We start from the raw sequence: 20449 nt of genomic DNA, 5'->3' as shown, positions 1-20449 counted from the left end.
TTCTAGTTTACTTTCTGCTGTTTTAAAAATAGCTCAATGATCTCAATTTGGAGATTAAAAAAAAAAACCCTATTGCCCTAATTTCTAGAAAACGTTTTCATGCCAATTTAATTATTTGTCAGTTATAAAGGTAATTTTAAAAATAACCCTCAAAGGTGATCAAATATAAGGATGTAATTAAAAAACAGATTAAATATTCCAGCTTTTTCTTTGGGATTCTTAGCATGTCATCTGTGCTGGTCTCTAGAAGAGTTAAGTTTTGCTATATGCACTGCTTAGAATATCAAGGGACTCTTCTCATAATTTAGAGGCTCTTCAGAGCTAACTTTAAACAGTATTAAAGAAAACCACCCCAAATTCACATCTATGTTGCTCCTTGTTATACAGAAAGGGTATAAGTGGGGATAAGGGGATAATAAGGAAGTATATGTTCTGAGGTTTAAAAAAATATGAATTATGCTATTTTCAAAATACAATAAGTGAAAATACAAATATAAAAAAGGGACAAAATATACTTGGCTAGATCTAATGATAACTTTGATCACATTACAAGCAGTCGTACAATGCACTACATTGGTATTAAGATTTAATTTGATTGTAAGGGCTTAAGACAGGTATGATGAATACTTCTGAATGGTTACATGATAAACTAAAATAAATATGACTTTTAGGAAAGGATGAAGACTTTTTAGGAATGTTTTAGTCCTAGAAATTCATCAAGGGTATGTAACCAGTGTAAATACAGACTTTTCACCAGATTCCCATTGTCAAAAGTGAGGGCATCCTGTGAATTAGATAAATTTAATAAAACAGTGCATTCATTCAGTAAATATTTGAATTCCTCTTAATACTAGGTGGCAATATTAGGTAGAGTCTGGGTATATTAATGATTAAAATAGAAATATCCTGTACTCTAAGGAGGTCTAGTTTGGTAGAGACAAAAGACTATGGTATGCCAAATAGACTACAATAGTATGTGGGATCAGCTATGAAACATAAAGGAGAAAGTAAAAATTCTGTTCAAAGGCCATCCCCAAAAAAGTTGAACTAAATTTTGAATGAACAGGAATCCAGCACAAGAATTGGGAAAAAGCACAAATTAAGAAGAACATTCACAGTGTGTGCAAGGACAGAGGCCAGAGCTCAGAGAACTGCAAACAGCATTGCATGAACTAAAGATATGAACCTAGGAAAGAGGAACTACGTTGTGGTGGCTCTCGTATGTGCTGCTATTGAGGTTGGTGTTTATTCTGTACATACATGAGAACTACAAAGGATTTCAAGCAAAAGAGACATATAATCAGATTAGCCTGATGGAAAAGGTCTTTTTAGCACTTGTGTAAAAGAGGTGATGGAGTAAGAAAAGGGAATAGAGTTAGGCAGACTAGATAACAAGTAACCAATGCTCTTGGATAAGGATGTTAAGGGCTTGATTAAAAGCACAGAAAAGAGCAAGGGAATAAGACATGAAGGTTATTAAGAAGAGAGAAAAGGTACAACTTGGTGACTAACTGGCTAAAAAGTGTGAAATCATTAACCATGATTCTTGTGCTTTATGCTTATGGTTGATAATACTGGCATTTAAGAAGATAGTATACTTTTACCAGAGAAGTGGATTAATCCAGTTTCTGAACATGTTGCGTTTAAAGCATTTCTATTAAATATGTGAATCACAGTGTGCATGACTGTTAGAAATACAAATCTCAGGACCCATCCTAAATTTACAGAATTATACTCTGCATTTTTACAAGATTCCCAGATGACTCATATATACTTTGGTTTAAGGTATCTATGAGATCAATCAAGTGGAAATGTCCGATGGCAGTAAAAAAATATATGAGTACTGTTAACTGAAACTGAGGGAGTAGGCTATCATTCATGAGAGTAAGAAGAAGAAACTCTGAAGACAGATCTGGGCTAACAGTAACATTTGAAGTGTAAGGCAGTGATGCTAGAAAAGGAGAATACAGGCCGGGCACTGTGGCTCAAGCCTGTAATCCCAGTAGTTTGGGAGGCTGAGGCGAGAGGACTGCCTGAGCTCTGGGGTTCGAGACCAGCCTAGGCAACTTGGTGAGACCTTGTCTCTACAATAAATCAAAAAATTAGCTGGGCGTGGTAGCACATGCCTGTAGTTCTGACTACTTGGAAGGCTGAGGTGGAAGGTGCACCGGAGCCTAGCAGGTCGAAGCTGTGGTGGCTGTGAGTGTGCCGCTGCTCTCCAGCCTGGATGACAAAGTGAGATTCTGACTCAAGGAAAAAAAAAAAGAACAGAAGGATATGCTGAGAGTAGGGGGAAACTAGGGGACAATGAAGTCACTCCAGTCAAGAGAAGAGAGTTTCAAATGCTAGAGTCAAGTAAGAGTTAGTAATCAGGTAAGATGGTAAAAAGACAAGGCAGATTATAGTAGGTTGAGAAACTGCTACAGGTGAATACACAGAATTTTGCATAGAATTAGGAGAGAGAATTTTGGATATAATTATGAGCCATAATAGATATAATGATCTAAACTGCTTTGTTTAAAGATGGACAATATATGAGTATGTAAATACTTGATGGTTAACTTATTAACCAGACAGGTAATATAAGACAACAGCAACAATACCTACTATTTAATATCTTCAATGCTGGAGTAGTGCTTGATCTACAGTAAGCACTCAATAAATATTTATATAAAAAGTGAATGATTTATTCTGTATTTCCTGGTGTCAGAAGCAAGCAAAATGATTTACATATCATTACATTTAATCCTCATAACAGCCTGATAAGGTAGGTATTAACCTATTTTATCCCATCTATAACCCATTTCATACATGAGAAAATTGATGAAGATAAAGCTTAGAGTAGTATTCTTTCCAGCCAAGTTGCAATGTAGCATCATAACCTTAAGCATCCCTACCAATCAATCATTGATGGCATAAAAAGTTTAAAACCATTTGCTATCTCAGTATAGGTTGAGTATCCTTGTCAGAAATATGTGTGACCACAAGTGTTTCAAATTTCAAAATGTTTGAATACAGAATAAGATGTCTTGAGGATAGGACCCAAGTGTAAACATGAAATTAATTTGTTTCATCTACATCTTATACACATAGCTTAAAGGTAATTTTATATAACTACTTTAAATAATTCTGCACAACTGTCAAATGAAGTCAGGTGTGGAATTTTTGACTTGTGTCATGTCAGCATTCAAAAGTTTTGGATTTTGGAGCATTTTGGATTTCAGCTTTTCAGATTGTGGGGATGCTCTATCTGTATTACATTATTAATTTTCTTTTCTTGTCTGAAGTTTTATGATTCTACTACAGAGAATGGCAAATTATGGGCTAACTATGGCCTGCTTGCTTTCATTTATAATAAAGTTTTATAGGTACACAGTGATACGCATTCATCTAAGCACTGTCTACAGCTGCTTCCCTACTATAATAGCAGAGTTCAATAGCTATAACAGAGACTATGTTACCTATAAAATGGAAAATTTTTACTATGTAGCCCTTTACAGAAAGTTTGCCAAGCTCTTTACAAAATTAGAGAAAATCCAGTTTGCCTGAGCCCAGCAGGTCAAGGCTGCAGTGGCCGTGAGCATGCCACTGCAATCCAGTCTGGGTGACAGAGTGAGACTCCAACTAAAAAAAAAAAGAAAAAAAGAAAACAAAGAATATATATATATATAAAGAAAACAAAGAATATAAAGCCGTGATGACATGAAAGCATGAAAGCTAGTTTGGTATTTGTAATTACTGTAAAAATAACAATTCTTTGTGCTCTATTCTGGAATATCTTTAAGATGAAAATTCTGAAAGTGAAAATTATATAATAATGATTTTATCACAAAATATATCAACTCTTCAAGGGCTCAAAAATACTGGTATTATGCATAACAATATTAAATATGCTTATACATTATTGAATTAAACATTTTTAAAGCAAGTGTGCACTTAATTAAACACTTATATGTAGTATTAAAATTCAAGTTTTCAAAAGGAAAAGACAGTATGATAATTACTATACATAAGAAATATATATTACTATAGATATAATAAAATCTGATATCCTAATTGTGAGGGCTAATAGTATCAAAGCTACTCGAGCTTCATAAAAAGTCACAAAGGTTATTAATGAAACAAGTCACTAAACATAAATAATCAATGTAGCTAAAATGCTACTGCCAAAACTTTCTGAAAATAAGAATGATCACACTAACATTCAGAGAACTGATATAAAAATACCAAACAACTGTGGCACAATTCTGAGTTTAAGTGTTTGAGACGATGACAACGACAACAACAAAAATCACAGTAAGATCTTTTTCTCCAAGCAGTATATATATTCTGTGCTACATAAGAATATGTGCTATTTTGGCAAAGAATGCTTTTTATTAGATGTTTATCTGCTTTGGGCCTCAAAAAAAATGTCCGGAAGTCAAACTACTCTATTACATTTCTGTGCCCAAATGAACAATACTTTATTATAAACAATTCTAGTTTAGGCAATTCTATAAAATACTAAATTAGAAAAATTATCCTGCCGTTAAGTAAATAAGGCAAGAAAATCAGGGGAAAGTCAGTAAAAGTCAAAATAGAATGAGGTATATAACGTGAACATATGTACCTATTTCAGTTTTAAAAAAAAAGGGTGCTTACCTTCGGACAAGTTTAGTCTCATAAAACTGATCTTCAAAGTGACATGTGAGGCCAGAACAGAAAAGTCGAATAAATTCTAATAAAGTATAATAAAGCCTTTTTTTTGTGATGCAAAGCTCCATTACTGTTTGATGTCAACCAGAGAGCTACTCTTTCATAATTATTCTTTACCCTGTTTACCTTAAAATTCCCTGTGAAGACACACACGTCTGACTTCCTCAGTTTTGTATCCCCAAATCTATGGTGACTACTTCTCTTCCTGGGGATTTGTCATTCTGTGCAGGCCTACTCTCACTGAATGCAATTGTTCCTTAGGAGTTTTATAAAAATCAATTCACAGTTAAAATATACTATACTAGAATGGTGTTATTTAAAAGAATTACATCTGGTTAAAAAAAAGGTTCTCGTAAAATTTATACTTGGCAAAGGAAAGGCTGTTCTTTTATGAAAATAATCTCTTTATGTGTTGTATTTTGAATCTAAATTTCACATATTGTGTTTGCTAACAGTAATGACAGTAATGTAACCCAGTATTCACCAATTACCATAAAACTCCACCTCCATAAAAACAAATGTGAAAAAAAAAAATCATATGCTACTGAGACAGTATAATCCTAAAAATACTGATTCCTGGGAATAATTAATAAAGCTGTTTTTGTGAAATGTTGATTTAAAACGATTAAACAGAGTTTACTGGAGTGAATTTCGTATACCTTGGACTTGAGGGAACCTTCCCAATTTTCATCCACAGACTTCAAGAATAGCTCCTGCATACAGCTATAAAAGAAAAAAGATTAAACAATTGCTATACATTTTTAAATGTCCTCATACAACAAATATACAATTTCACAGTATAAATATTACAGTTAAATTGATACAGGGATCAAACAAATGTCAGTACTGTATACTGCATAGGCCCATATAGTACTAGTTCCACATGGAGGTCCTAAATAAATGGTAAAGGAACTTATGTCCTGTTTGGATTTTTCTTAAACCTAGCCAAAAATACCAAAGGAGATAAGGAGACTTGAAATGAACGTAAAACGTCCTAGGAAGCTCTGTACAAAATCTTCCTAGTTGTTTTAGGGTGATAAATTGAGCACAGGCATGTAGCTACCTATTCAAGATAGATAATTAAAATTTTTCTGGTTGCTTTTAACATTAAGTCATCAATGTTTTAAAATTAAAACAAACATTCAATACCTTTTAAAGTAATTGTTATAGAAAGTACTAGGTAAAGATATTATTAAAAAAGCAGTAAAATCTCATTATAAATAACTCAATGCAAATATTTTCATTTAATGAAATTCAGCTGACATGGATTAAATGGTAAATATCACTTTTCTAGCTATAGAACTTGCACATTCTCTTTATAGTAAAAGCTATTATAAAAAACTCAAATGTAAATATTTTATTGAAATAAATTGAGTTGAGATGGATTCAATGGTAAAGATCACTGTTTCTGTAGCTGTAAAGCCTGCTCATTCTTTTCATAGGGCCAGAATATACTAGGAAATGCTGTGACCACAGGGCTGGAAATATTAAGAATATACCATATCCATTTCTTCTTAGCTTTTAAATTTGTTTTTTATAGAGGCTCAAGAAATAAAGATGGATTTTTACTTTTTAGAGTTCTAAAACAGTATTTATTGAATTTTAAAAAATCACATGCACTATGCATGTTTATTTAAAATACCTTGGAAAATACAGAAAAGCACAAAATAGTGACTTAAAAGTCTCTGTAATTTGACCCCAAATTAGAATGACTTTACCATTTTAGTGATTCAAGGCTAGGTCAAGACTTTTGAAGTTTTTAAAGGTCACAGATCCTTGAGAATCTTACAGAATTTTGCTTTAATGCAGGCTGTTCATAGACTCTCTGAAACCACTGACAGATTTCAGATTCAGGACTCTGTTGGGAGCCAGCCATGGAGGCCTGCCTGAGCGTTAGGGATCCAGGCAGGCTGCGGACCCTGAGACCACCAGGCTGGTTCAGGAGCTGAAGGCCCATTCCCTCCTCCTTTCCTTGTTGTTTAGCATTACCCACTGGTAGGGATTTTAACGATCTAAGCATGAAGTTTTGAGTATATGACAGGCATGGCTGACTCTAGGGATCCATTGTTCCCGCTTCTCACAGACTGCGGTTTCGGCTTTAAACTTAACACAGTTCAAACTCAGATCACATTTGGGAGCCTTATACGTGATACAAGCTTCTTTATAAGATTTAAAAATATATTTGTAGAATTAGTATATACATTTAGAGAGCTGTTTCCAGCATGAGATGGTTATCTAGGGTTACCAGAAATGGCCCAGCATGAACTTTGGGCTGGGCCACATTCCTAAGGGCCCAGCGTCCATTTTGGACTGGGCCACATTCTTTAGGAACTGGTCTGACCTACAATTAAGAGTATTTTTATAGTACAGGTAAAGTTAGCACAGAATAGAAAGGTATTAGGATTTAAGTCAGTCATTAGGTGTTGGGTATGCATACGTCTTAGAAGTTATTGATAATTAGGATTTTATGCTATTAAAACTGTTGTATTGCTTTTGAGGAACGTAAACCAAGCATAAGGAACAGTGAGATAATTTTGGGATTGTCCTTCCTCATGCTTGGGGAAAATGCCTGGTGGGCGGGGATGCTCCCCCCACCTGGCTTTGTGTTCATGTAAACTCTTGTGATTTGATTAAGATTATCCTTCCTCATGCTTGGGGGGAAACGTCTGGTGGGCGGGGATGCCCCCCCCACTTGGCTTTGTGCTCATGTAAACTCTTGTGATTTGATTAACATCGTCCTTTCGCATCCTAAGGAAAATGCCTGGTGGGTGAGGATGCCCTCCACCCACCTGGCTTTGTGTTCATGTAAACTCTTGTGATTTGATTGGGGTTGTCCTTCCTCATTCCTAAGGAAACGCCTGGTGGGTGGGGGACGTCCCTCACCTACCTGGCTTTGTGCCCACGTGAAAGTCTTGTGACTTGACATGTGAAAATTTGGGATAAAAGACTCACGTTTGTTCCCAATAAACGGCTTCTGCTCATTTCACTGAACAGTTGTCCACTTTCTTTCTTTCTCTTTCTTCCTCTTTATATCTATGCCTCCATCTTGCTTTTTTAATGTCTGTCCCTACTACAGAATCGGCTTCTGCACTAGACAGAGTCCAGTCTCTTTCTTCCCTTCTATTCTCCCAGAATATTTGCCGACGCTGCCCCACCTTCCAGGGACCCTCAAATCTCTTTTGGGGGGCTGGCTCCCCATAGGACTCTGATAATCGCTAAAGTTCTCTGTAGCAATAAGTTGCTTTTGAACAAGATTTGGCTGGTTAGACAACTCCTGAAAAACAATAAGCTAATGAAGAGGTACTCAACATCACTAATCATTTAGGGAAACGCAAATCAAAGGACAGCTGTTATAAAAATGGTGGAGATGTGGAGAAATCGAAGACTTTGTGCACTGCTGTTAGGAAAGTGACAGTGCAGCTGCTATGGAACATGGAATTGTAGTTTCTCAAAACATTAAAAATAGAATTACCATATGATCTGCAACTTTACTTCTGGGCATATACTCAAAAGAAGCAAAACCAAGGCCTCAAACAGATATTTATACACCCATGTTCATGTCAACATTATTCAAAACAGCCAAAAGGTGCGAACAACCTGTGTGTCCATCAACAGATGAACAGATTAACAAATGTGATATATATACAATGGAATATTATTCAGCTTTAAAAAGGAAATTCTGACACATTACAATATAAATGAAAATTGAAGACATCTTGCCAAGCGAAAGCAGTCACAAAAGGACAAATACTGTATGACTACACTTAAATGAGGTAAGTAGAGTAATCAAATTCAGGTACAGAGAGTAGAATTAGTAGTTGTCAGGAGATTTAGGGAGGGAATAAAAGCTACTGTTTCATGGGTACAGAGTTTGGGAAGCTGAAAAAAAGAATTCCGAAGAAAGACAGTGATAACATGATTGTACAATAATGAGAATGTACTTAATGCCATCACACTGTATACTTAAAAATGGTGAATTTTATGTATGTGTATTTTACCACAAATAAAAGCAAATAAGGCCATATTAAAATCTGTTATTGGCCAGGTGCGGTGGCTCACGCCTATAATCCCAGCACTTTGGGAGGTCAAGGTGAGAGGATTGCCTTAGTCCACAGGTTCGAGAACAGCCTGGGCAACCTGGTGAGACCTCGTCTCTACAATAAATCAAAAAATCAGCCGGGCATATAATGTGCGCCTTAAGTTCCAGCTACTTGGAAGGCTGAGGTGGAAGGATCGCCTGAGCCCAGCAGGATGACAGTTGGGTGGCCATGTGCATGCCACTGCACTCCAGTCTGGGTGATGGAGTGAGACTCCGACTCAAAAAAAAAACAACCTGTTATTAACCTTTGTTTGTGGATCTTTGGAAACTCTTGGTGGAGACTCCACCACCTGACATAATAGTATTTCTCTACACCACTGTTACCAATATTTTTTATAACATGATGCATGTAGAAAGTAAGAATGGCCTGAAGCAAGATTTCTAAAGTTCTTGGGGGTAACAGATTCTTTTGAGCATCTTACAGAATTCTGCTTTAATGCAGGCTGTTCATGGACTCTGAAGCCACTGATGGATTTCAGATGAAGGAACTCTGATGTTCTCTGGGGCAAAGGGGTAAAGGGAGGAAGCTGATTATAAGCAGGCATGCCTACTCTAGGGCCCTGCCTGCCTCAGGCCCACTTGGTTGTTTCAGGACTCAGTATTCTACCATATTCGTAACTCATTCATGGAAAGTGTGCCTCTGTAACACAACAGACCAGATGATAATTAAAAATACTAGAAATACATCCTATATAATGAATAGGCAGTGCAGATGTGACCTATTCCAGGAAACTTTTGTTGATTTCCTAGTCTCAGGAACTTTCCTAGTAAACTTTTGTAGAACTTTGCTTTCATCATAATGTACAACAAATATCCTACAACTTGACTGTGAGGAGAAAATTATCTTAATTTCCCCCAGAACCAGACACAAAGCTGCTCCATATATATGTGCTGAAGGGAGAGAGCCATTCATTTAACAAAATCAAATGGCTCTTTTTTCGTCATATAACTTTAAAATTAGTCTTTGCCATTTTTAAAGGCTTCTCTGATAACAAATTATTATTGGAATAAATGATTTTTCTTCTCTTGCCCATCTGACCAACCTCACGTTATAAAATTTTAGTAAAGGCTTGTAGTGAGGTTTCACATAAAGAAAAAGGGCAAACTTTACTGTTGTGGTAACAACTCTGTTGTAATTAAAGTCCCACTAGTTGCTACAAAAATGTTCAGATTAATAGCAGAACAAAAAGCTGGTCTATGCCCTTTCTCACCAGATTCCAAAATAAGCTAATTTATAACACTGAACAAAGATGACATTTGTGAATTATGTAAATTTTCTGAATTTAAAAAAAGTGCTGTATTTGCTAACTTTTGCTGCCAGCAACATAGCACTACCACCACAACTGTCACAACAACAATCTGTGGACCTTGTCCAAGTCAGAAATACTATACCACTTTCCAACACTAAGCACATAATGTATTTTTATTGGTGACAATAACCATAGCTCTAAAGAAGCATGACATTAAGAACATTTTGAGGCTGGGCACGGTGTCGCACAGCCAAAATCCCAGCACTTTGGGAGGCTGAGGTGAGAGGATTGCCTGAGCCCACATTCTACAGTAAATCAAAAAATCAGCTGGGTGTGGTAGCGTGAGTCTGTAGTTCCAGCTACTTAGAAAGTTGAGGAGGAAGGAGCTCCTGAGCTCAGCAGTGGCCATGAGTGTGCCACTGCACTCCAGCCTGGGCAACAGAGTAAGACTCCAACTCAAAAAAAAAAAAAAAAAAAAAAAAAAAAAAAAAGAAAATTTTGTAATAAACTATTTAATTGTTAGAGCTGATTCAACCTGAGTATCAAATTTTCATATAGCATGGTTCAGTGAAGAGAGTTTAGTTTATAAAATTAAACAGGAATGTGGCCCAATTCTGGCTCGGCCACTCACAAGCAGCAAGCCCCCTCAGGTAAGTCATTCATTGAGTTTCTGTTTAATGTTTGAATAAAAGGGTTACTACCACTATCACATTCAGAGTTGCTCTAAGAGTTAAAAACAGGTGGGGCTTGGTGGCTCAGCCTGTAATCCCAGCACTTTGGGAAGCCTAGGTGAGTGGACTGCCTGAGCCCGTGAGTTCAAGATCAGTCGGGGCAACTTGGAGAGACTTTAATAAATAAACTACAAACAAACAAACAAACAAACAAACAAAAACTAGGTGGGCTTGGTAGTGTGTGCCTGTAGTTCTGGCTACTTGGAAGACTGAGATGGACGGATCGCTGGAGCCCAGCAGGTCAATGCTGGGGTGACTGTAAGTGTGCCACTGCACTCCAGCCTGGGTGACAGAGTGAGACTCCACCTCAAAAACAAAAAACAAAAACAAACAAACAAAAGAAAGAGTTAACAACAACAACAACAAAAACCCTGGGTTCTTTAGATGCTCAGTAACTAACAACAGCTATTATAATATTTTCTTTCACATTATTGGCTAAGCTCAGCTGTGTACCTGAAACCAATTTTCATGCATAGTTCATAGAATTTTCAGTTCTCCGACTATTCAGGACCATCATTCATTGTCCTCCAGTAATTAAAATAGCCACTCCAAAATTTCTCAGGCTTTCAAATTCAAATTATCTTAGAGCAGTGTTCTCAACCCTGACAGTAAACTAGAATTACCTGAAAAGGTTTTGAAAATTACTCATCCCTGGAACTCACCCTGCATCAACTAAATTAGTGTATCTGGGAGTGAGATCCAGGAATCAGTATTTTAATTACTACTACTACTACTTCTAAAGCTCCCCAAATGACTGCAACGTGCAACCAGGGATGAAACACGCTACCCTGTATTGTACTGAATTAATAGGGCAAAAATCACAAAATGATAAAACAGTAGGTTTTTGCTCAACAGACTAACCAAATTAATTCTAGGAGGTAAACCAAGTAAGCATAGACTAAAGCAAGACGAATGATGCATACATTTTTCTTTCTTTCCTTGTGAGGTACTGCTTGTAGCAAGCCACATATTCTCATTTTGGAAACTCTTTATTTTATTTAAAGGCAAAATTTTAGAATTAAAGAAATCAATCCTTAAGAAAAAACTGAAAAAACGTTTTAAAAACTGTAATTAAACTTGGTTTTTATTCTTCAAAATTGTTAGTTTTATTTATATGAAAATACGTTTTTCAAACCAAGTTAATACAACCATTAACATAATAATTTTGAAAATTAAGGGTAATATGAAGAAAATGCTGTTAGATTAAGTAAAAGCAAAAATTTTTTTTTTTTTTTTTTTTTTTGAGTTGGAGTCTCACTCTGTCACCCAGACTGGAGTGCAGTGGCCGTTCCCGGCCACAGCAGCCTCGACCTGCTGGGCTCCAGTGATCCTTCCGCCTCAGCCTTCCAAATCGCTGGAACTACAGACGCACGCTACCACACCCGGCTCATTTTGATTTATTGTAGAGATGAGGTCTTGCCAAGTTGCCCAGGTGGGTCTCAAACCCGCGGGCTCAGGCAATCCACTCACCTCAGCCTCCCAAAGGCGCGGGATTACAGGCTGAGCCACAGAGCCCGGCTAAAAGCAAAAATTTTAACTGCTGAACAGAATTCAGATCTGAGGAGTAACTGTATTTTGTAGGTGTACTGAAGGTGTATCCTGAAATAAGCTGACAGAATTTTAAAATAAGGAAGTATGGCTATAGCATGATGAAAGATGAACATTATATTATTTTGAGATACCAATGAAAACACATTTATGATACACTCAAATGTTTAAGTGAGCCACTTTGCCAAACACTAATCCGGTGTAAATTATTAAAACCGGCCAGGTGCGATGGCTCATGCCTGTAATCCCAGCGCTTTGGGAGGCGGAGGTAAGGGGACTGCCTGAGCCCAGGGTTTTGAGATCAGCCAGGACAACTTGGCAAGACCTCCTCTCTACAATAAATCAAAAAAATTAGCTGGGTGTGGTGGCGAGTGCTTGTGGTTCCAGCTACTTGAAAGGCTGGGGCAGAAGGATCCCCTGAGTCCAGCAGGTCGAGGCTGCGGTGGCCATGAGTGTGCCACTGTATTCCACCCTGGGTGCCAGAGTTAAGACTTCGACAGAAAGGAGGAAGGGAGGCAAGAGTGTGACACTGCCTTCCATCCTGGTGACAAAGTGAGACTTCGAAAGAAAGAAGGAAGAGAGGGAGGAAGGAAGGGAGGAAGAAAAGAAAAAAAGTCAACTTTACTTTGTTCATACATAAGCTATTTTTGGCAAAATTTGGCTAGCTAATTCTCAGAGAAAATGTTTTTACCTAAACCAATTTGCCAATGCCTTAAAAGCATCAAATCATCCCCATATTTTCTGATACTTTTTAAAGTACTTGGAGTGTTAGAAACAATAAGCTATGCATGGGCAAATAATTACAGAACTATGTTTTTGATTATGTAATAGTAACCGTTTGTGAAGAGTTCATAGTTTAAGGCACAAAGCAGATTATTTAACAATGTATAAGGCAAACAGTGTATCTGTTGACACGTCCATACCCACTGATTGATGGCATTCTTGCTTAGGAACAAAGGATGCATACCAAGGATCAGGGAAAAAAATTTAGTTTTATAATTTTAGCAAACAAAGCTGGCAAATGTAATTCCCCAAAATTATACCCCTGAGATTAAGCTACTACTCAATTCTTGGGTGCATTCTACTGAATTCTGAAAAAAATGTAAAGCAATGAGTATAAACTATAGAAATTTATTTTACTACACTATTAAAATGTCTTTACTTTTAAAGTATCTTTAGAGTATTATATCTTTAGTTCCTACCTTGAGGCTGAGAAGAATAGTTGCAAAACAAGCTAGGTAACATCTACCCTAACTTAAACTAGGCTCTAAGGAAGGTAAGAATACACTGGGGAAATCTTTCCATAAAGATACAATCAATGTTCCACTAAAAAGCTTGATGAAAATGTACAAAAATAAAATAAATTGAAAATGAAAATGCATTCCAGATCAGACCATTCTAACTATGAAACTTGAGGAAAAACAGTAACTAGGTTTCTTTAAGTATTATCATGATGAGTAGGATTTGTATATGCACCTAACAGAATTTATGTATACACCTAGAGCAAATGGGTAAGACCATAATGACAAGACTTTCACTTTGAAACACTATTAACATACACAGGCATATTACAGTTACAAGTAAGAATGTTACAGGATCACCACTTGGGAACAATTAATTCAGTTGAACTTATCCTTAGGAAATATCACACAATGAAAGAAAATAACTTGACAAAATGAGAATGTGACCAATACATTTTCCGAGGTCCACATATCCAAAGAATTGGTAAAAATCACTCAAAACTTGAATATCCTTAATAAGCAGTTTCTATTTTTTTGAAAGCAGGATTTATTGAGAGGACAGAAAAGTTTCTACAGCAGAAGGGGACCCGAGGGAATTGCCCAATAAGTAGTTTTGAAATGAAACAACTAGCCCCTTGGTAATACTAAAAGTAAAAATATTTTTGAAAACAGCAAACTATTTACTATAATCAACAGGTAATGTCTTTTCACTGCAATATGTTTGAAAAATACAATTTATATGATCATTTTAAGATTATAAATATCTGAAAACAAGGAAAACAGGACAACTTATAGTATCTCCCTACTAAAACTAAAGAAGGTAACTAATATATTTGAACCTTAAAAACAGATCCAAAAATAAAGCTATAATGATTCAAAAACTTGGCTGGGCATGTGACTCATGCTGGTAATTCTAGCACTTTGGGAGGCTGAGGCAGGAAGACCTCATAAGTCCAGGAGAAATAATGATAAAGGTAAGCCCAGGAGTTTGAGGCTGCAGTGAGCTATGACTGAGCCACTGCACTTCAGTCTGGGCAACTTGTAGCTGTCTCAAAAAAACATAACACAACAATGATAATTCAAAAGTTTAATTATTATGCAAAATTAAGAGCAGCAATATGAAACTAGAAAAAAGAAAACAGGCCATTCCACACATTTAAAATTTTGCTTAGCCTTTAACAAGTACCCTTCCTTCCACCTACCACCATCCCCATAGGCTATCTTGTAACTAGTTGGGGTCTCTCCCAGCCCTCTTGTGCTTGGATTACCAGTTGCTCAAATAAGAACACGGGAAAGCACACTCACACGTCACTTTCCCACTTCAATCCAGCCCAATAAATCCAATAAAACAAATTTCCTGCCTAAATTGATTTCAAATCTATCTGTTCTCCATTTTCATGGCCACTGTGGTGGCTTAAGTCCTTTTATCTTGCCTCTGAAAAATGGCAATGTAAGTTATTTTTCTGACAACAGTATTCCCCTCTGTCCTATCAACTACTGCTCACACCAACAAAATATATTAAAATACAAATCTGGCCGGGCTTGGTGGCTCAGCCTGTAATCCCAGCAATTTGGGAGGCTGAGGCGAGTGGATTGCCAGAGCCCACTGGTTTGAGACTAGCCCGGGCAACTTGGCGAGACCTCATTTCTACAATAAATCAAAAATTAACCAGGCATGATAGTACACGCCTGTAGTTCCAGCTACTTGGAAGGCTGAGGAGGGAGGATCACCGGAGCTCAGCATGTCGACGCTGGGGTGGCCATGATTGTGTTACTGTACTCCAGCCAGGAAAACAGAGTGAGACTCCAACTCCAAAACAACAACAACAACAAAACCCAAATCTGATACCAGTTCACTTGTTATAGTCCTTCAATGTTGTCCCCTCATATAGGGTAAAGTCCAACCTCTATCAAGGCATAAAAGCCCTTTGTTACCTGGCCCAGGCTTACCTTTATCGTTATTTCTCATCATAACCCAGCTACCTGATTTATCTTAGATGGCCATGACTCTCCTGTCTCTGACCTTACATTAACTATCCTTTCTGCCAGAAAGGTCTTCTTGTAATCATTTTCCATTTACCACAAGCATCAACTCCTATATAAGCACATGGTGATATTTACCTGACCTGTCAACCATCCTTCCTTTTGGATGATATCATAGCATATACTTGTATGTATATTTGTTTACAGCACGTATCTCATGGTCTTTTTTTTTTTTTTCCCAAAAATCAATGCACCTGGAAATAGTAAAAAAAAGTACAAGAGGATATAAAACAAGAGGTGAAACTCTTCTTCTGTCTCTCACCCTCCACTCAATAACTTTTTTTTTTAGATTAGAAAATACAGTTTATCTAAAAAGTAAATGAGAGAGAGAGAGAGAGAGAGAGAGAGAGAGAGAGAGAGAGAGAGGAGATTCACCTCCTCAAGATAAGGGAGGGGGCCAAGCCAGGAAACATGTCCTTGCTATGGCTCAAAGAGTACATGGCTACACCACAGCTTAGCAGGGCAATAGCCCCACTCAATAACTTTTAAATCGCTTTTAGTTCTGTTGGTCACTTTCATAAAGATCAATATGGTTGTGTCTGCAGTTCATGACATACCTACTTTAAGAAATCTACTGATTCCCTCCTCCTCCTTCCAGCTTTTATTAATTTTAATTATTTTAGTGGTTACCTTCATCACATTAGATATTATGTTTTAGCCCAACAGAGTATCATCTAACTGTATTCTAGCAGTCCACTTTCCAGTCTAATTTTTTCTACTCCTTAAAGACAGTGACTTTTGTTTTATTTTGACATTTTTAGATCCTATCTTAACATATTAAAGATATTTAGTATAAATGGAAAGTCTATTTTGATTCTGAGGTAGCTATGCTTAGGAAACGTAGTTATATAGCAGTCTGAATAAACTTTAAAGGTTTATTTTCTTTTAAATTATTACAATCTGCAAATGTGGTAGAAAGTTTTAATATGTTTAGATAGAACTGATTCTGTTTTGTAAATACCTAAGAAGATGGACAATATTTTCATATTAAAGGCAGATATAAAGATAAATTTAAATAATATTTTCAGTTCCATTAAAAAGCTCCATAAATTAAACTTTAAAATTTTTGTTACACAAATACATGATATATATACTTATAGGCACTAATTTACCTATATGACCTTAGGCAAGATCTCTCTGCCTCAGGCTCAACTATGAAATAAAGAGAATAATGGGAATTACGAGTTGCTGTAAGGTTACATAAATTAATCCACTTAAAGTGATTAGAACAGTGCTTTCATAATAACTTAATGAATGTTAGTGGTTATTATTATTTCCTAAATATTTTTGTCACTATTTAGTATTACTGCTATTCGGGAGTCAGTGATACTTATACTGAATTGTGGCCAAACATTATCATATCTTAAAAAAAAAGTTTGTGAATAATGTTTTTATATTATAATTAGAATGATCTGTTGAAGACATTTATCTATATTTTTGTTTCCTTTGAGGAAATCGGTCCGTGGACTGATGCTACAGACACACTACAAAAGCTAAGCTATTTTAAGCAACTGTGAAACTTCTTTAGTGACTACAATTTCACGCACAGTTAGCTTAACCTCCGTTTCATCCTTCTATGTTTTACACATCAATAGCATTCTGTTTCTAACAGGCTGAAGCTTAAAAGGTGCCATTGTCTTGAATAATGCTGTTTAAGCTGACTTCTGAATTACTCTGAAATTGGTTACAGAATTTCCATGCAAATTGAAAGCAACTAAATGTTCTGATGCTCTTTTATAAGTATTAAGAAAAATTATGTGATGGCCGGGCAGCAGTGGCTCATGCCTTGTAATCCCAACACTTTGGGAGGCCGAGGTGGGAGAAAAGCTTGAGCTGGGGAATTTGAGACCAGCCTGGACAGCATATCGAGACACTGCCTCTACAAAAAGTAAAAAAATTAGCCAGGCATGGTAGCATGTACCTGTAGTCCCAGCTATTTGAAAGGTTGAGGTATAATGATCATCTCAGCCCAGGATATAGAAGTTGCAGTGAGCCATAAACATGTCAATGTACTCCAGTCTAAGAGATAGAGTGAGATCTGGACTTCAAAAAAAAAAAAAAAAAAATGTTTAAAACACTGTCTGGTTGGATCTAAAAGTCAAGTTTGGTAATATATTCTTGAAAAACACCATGCGATGAAGTCATTAAAGTCTGGGGTAAGCTGACAAATAAAGATGTGATAATTTTAAATAAAAACCAGTAACAAAATCCTATTATTAAAACTGTTAACTATAAATGCAAAAGAGGCCGTCAGAAAGCCAGTTTTATTCATTAGGTTTAATTCATTCAACTTCTTACTTTAACTCAGTGAAGGAGGTATTACTATTAACATTTTCAAGATGAGAGGTAAAACAGCAGAGGTTTAAAAACTTGGGGCTTCAGGCTGGGTGTGGTGCTCAATCTGTCATCCCAGCACTTTGTGAGGCTTAAGTGGAAAGATTGCTTGAATCTAGAAGGAGTACAAGACCAGCCTGGGCAACAAAGTGAGACCTCGTCTCTATAAAAAGTAAAACAATTTAGTCCGGTGTGGCGGTGCGTGCCTGTAGTTCCAGCTACTTGGGAGGCAGACACAGAAGGATCACCTGAGCCCAGAAAGTCAAGGCTGCAGTGAACTGTGATCATGCCACTGCACTCCAGTCTGGGCGACAGAGTGAGACTCAACTCAAACAAAACAAAACAAAAAACAAATAACTCTCTCAAAAATTCTTATAAACAGAGAAGGGATGCTTGACCTGCTCTATTTCTTGGCCCAGGTGGCAGGCTACCCGAAATATTTCATTTTGTAATAATTCATCACTGTGCAGTAAAGAGTTTTTCAAGATTTAAAAAAGTGAGAATGACATACACACGTTACTATTACCTCTGTGCTGTCTCTGGCCTGTGGAATGCATGCAAATGTCAAGGCAGAGTGTAATACACACAAAAAGTGATCATACTATTCTATAAGGCTGGTAGATTAAAATCAGTCCAGTTCCAACTAGGTAGAGGATAGAGAATAGAGAGGATACAATTATAGTCATACATTTATTTTTGTACTGCTTATGCCCATTTATTCAGATCTAGTGTAATAAGATTAATATTGAACACAAATATTTTTATTACTTTCCTGCTATCTGAAAAGTAGATTTTTAAGTGAAAATAAAAGCCCTTTTATCAAATACCTGAACTGCTAGGTTATTTTCCAGAACAAGTAATGGAATGATTTGGTAGTTGGCAGCCTAGGCTTCTATTGACATTCTGTGAATAAGACATGATGTTTCAAAACTCAAATGAAAGAAATCTCTTCTCTATCTATCTATCTATCTATCTATCTATCTATCTATCTATCTATCTATCTATATTTTGATGCAATTTTTATCTTCCTAGTTTTTCTTCAACCTTTGAAATCTGTTACCAGGTAGTAGATTAAACATATAAATAAGTAATAGAGGAATGCTAGTAGAAAAACTAAAAATCAATGTAATTAGTTTAATCACATTGCTTTTTTCATAAAGTATTTTTATGTCACAAACATATAGCTTAATTTAATTTCTACTATAATGTTATTTCTGGTTTTAAAAATATGGCTTCCATCTGATCTACCATCTGAAAAAGTCTGAAAACCAATAATATATTTTATTCTAAATTGACTTTAAAATATAGGTCTCCTTCAATTTTCTTTTCTTTTTTTTAAATATATGATTCCATTTATATAAAACTATAGAAAATGCAAACTAATGTCTAATACCAAAAGGCAGATCAATGCTGGGTGCAATGGCAGGGAAGCACAGGAGGGAGGGGTAACAAAGAAGGCTTGTCCTAAGAAAATAGAGCTCCCGGCCAGGCTCGGTGGCTCAGCCTGTAATCCCAGCACTTTGGGAGGCCGAGGTGAGTAGATTCCCTGAGACTGTGGGTTCGAGATTGGGGAACTTGGTGAGGCCTTGTCTCTATAATAAATCAAAAATTAGCAGGGCATGGTAGTATATGCCTGTTAGTTCCGGCTACATGGAAGACTGAGGAGGAAGGTGGGGTGGCCATGATTGTGCCACTGTACTCCAGTGTGTGCGACAGAGTGAGACTCAAAAAAAGAAAAAAAAAGAGCTCCCTTTCAGCAATGGTCAAAAAAATTTTTTTAGTAGTAATACCTTTTTTCTCCAAATGCTATCTTTCATACAACATTTAAAATCAAAATGGCAACATTTATTATGATAAAATATGTGGTATTTTCCTTATATCCACTGATAAAACTCAAAAATTTGAAATTTGAAATCTAGGATTATGTTTGACTTAACTTGTTTCTGTGTTTTGTTCTGCTTTGAATCGGAATCTCACTCTCTTGCCCAGGCTGGAGTGCAGTGGCACGATCACAGCTCACCACAGCCTCCAATTCCTACGCTCAGGCAATCCTTCCACCTCAGCCTCCCAAGTATCTAGGACTACAGGCATGTGCTACCACATCTGGCTAATTTTTTTTTATGTTGTCCAGGCTGGTCCTGAACTCCTGGGTTCAAGCGATCCTCCTGCCTCAGCCTCCCAAAGTGCTGAGTTTACAGTCATGAGCCACTGCACCTGGCCTATTACTGTATTTTTGTTTCACACAAACAGTTGTAAATAGTAAAAGCTTTCATACTACTAATTCTGTTAAAAGATATTTCCTCTAGATTCAAATATTCAGGAACTTAAAATGGAATAACAGAAAATGTATTGTTCCAAATTTTATCACAGCAGATCTAATAGTTCATGCTATATCTCATATCTATTTTCTTTTACCTTACTTTGCTGACAGCACTCATTATTTTGTTCTTCTTTTTTGAGTTGGAGTCTCACTCTGTTGCCCAGACTGGAGTGCAGTGGCTGCTCCCG

At 36.5% G+C, this 20449-nt stretch overlaps 1 protein-coding gene across 2 annotated transcripts in view; it reads right to left on the bottom strand.

Annotated features, from left to right (window-relative positions):
- SELENOF (selenoprotein F) overlaps window positions 1-20449 on the bottom strand; it is a 52048-nt gene that overhangs the window by 10957 nt on the left and 20642 nt on the right. For both annotated transcript variants that reach the window (XR_002481910.1, XM_008057039.2), the window contains exon 3: window positions 5355-5418. Coding sequence is in view for 1 of the 2 variants with exons in the window: in XM_008057039.2 (XP_008055230.2) it covers window positions 5355-5418 (64 nt within the window). In the remaining variant the exon portion in view is untranslated. The remainder of the gene's footprint in view (window positions 1-5354; window positions 5419-20449) is intronic.

The sequence above is a fragment of the Carlito syrichta genome, unplaced genomic scaffold (assembly GCF_000164805.1).
Source record: "Carlito syrichta isolate Samal-C Ts95f unplaced genomic scaffold, Tarsius_syrichta-2.0.1 Scaffold302623, whole genome shotgun sequence".
NCBI lineage: Eukaryota > Metazoa > Chordata > Mammalia > Primates > Tarsiidae > Carlito > Carlito syrichta.
Note: the sequence above shows the minus strand (reverse complement) of the source record. Positions and strands in the feature narration are given on the sequence as shown.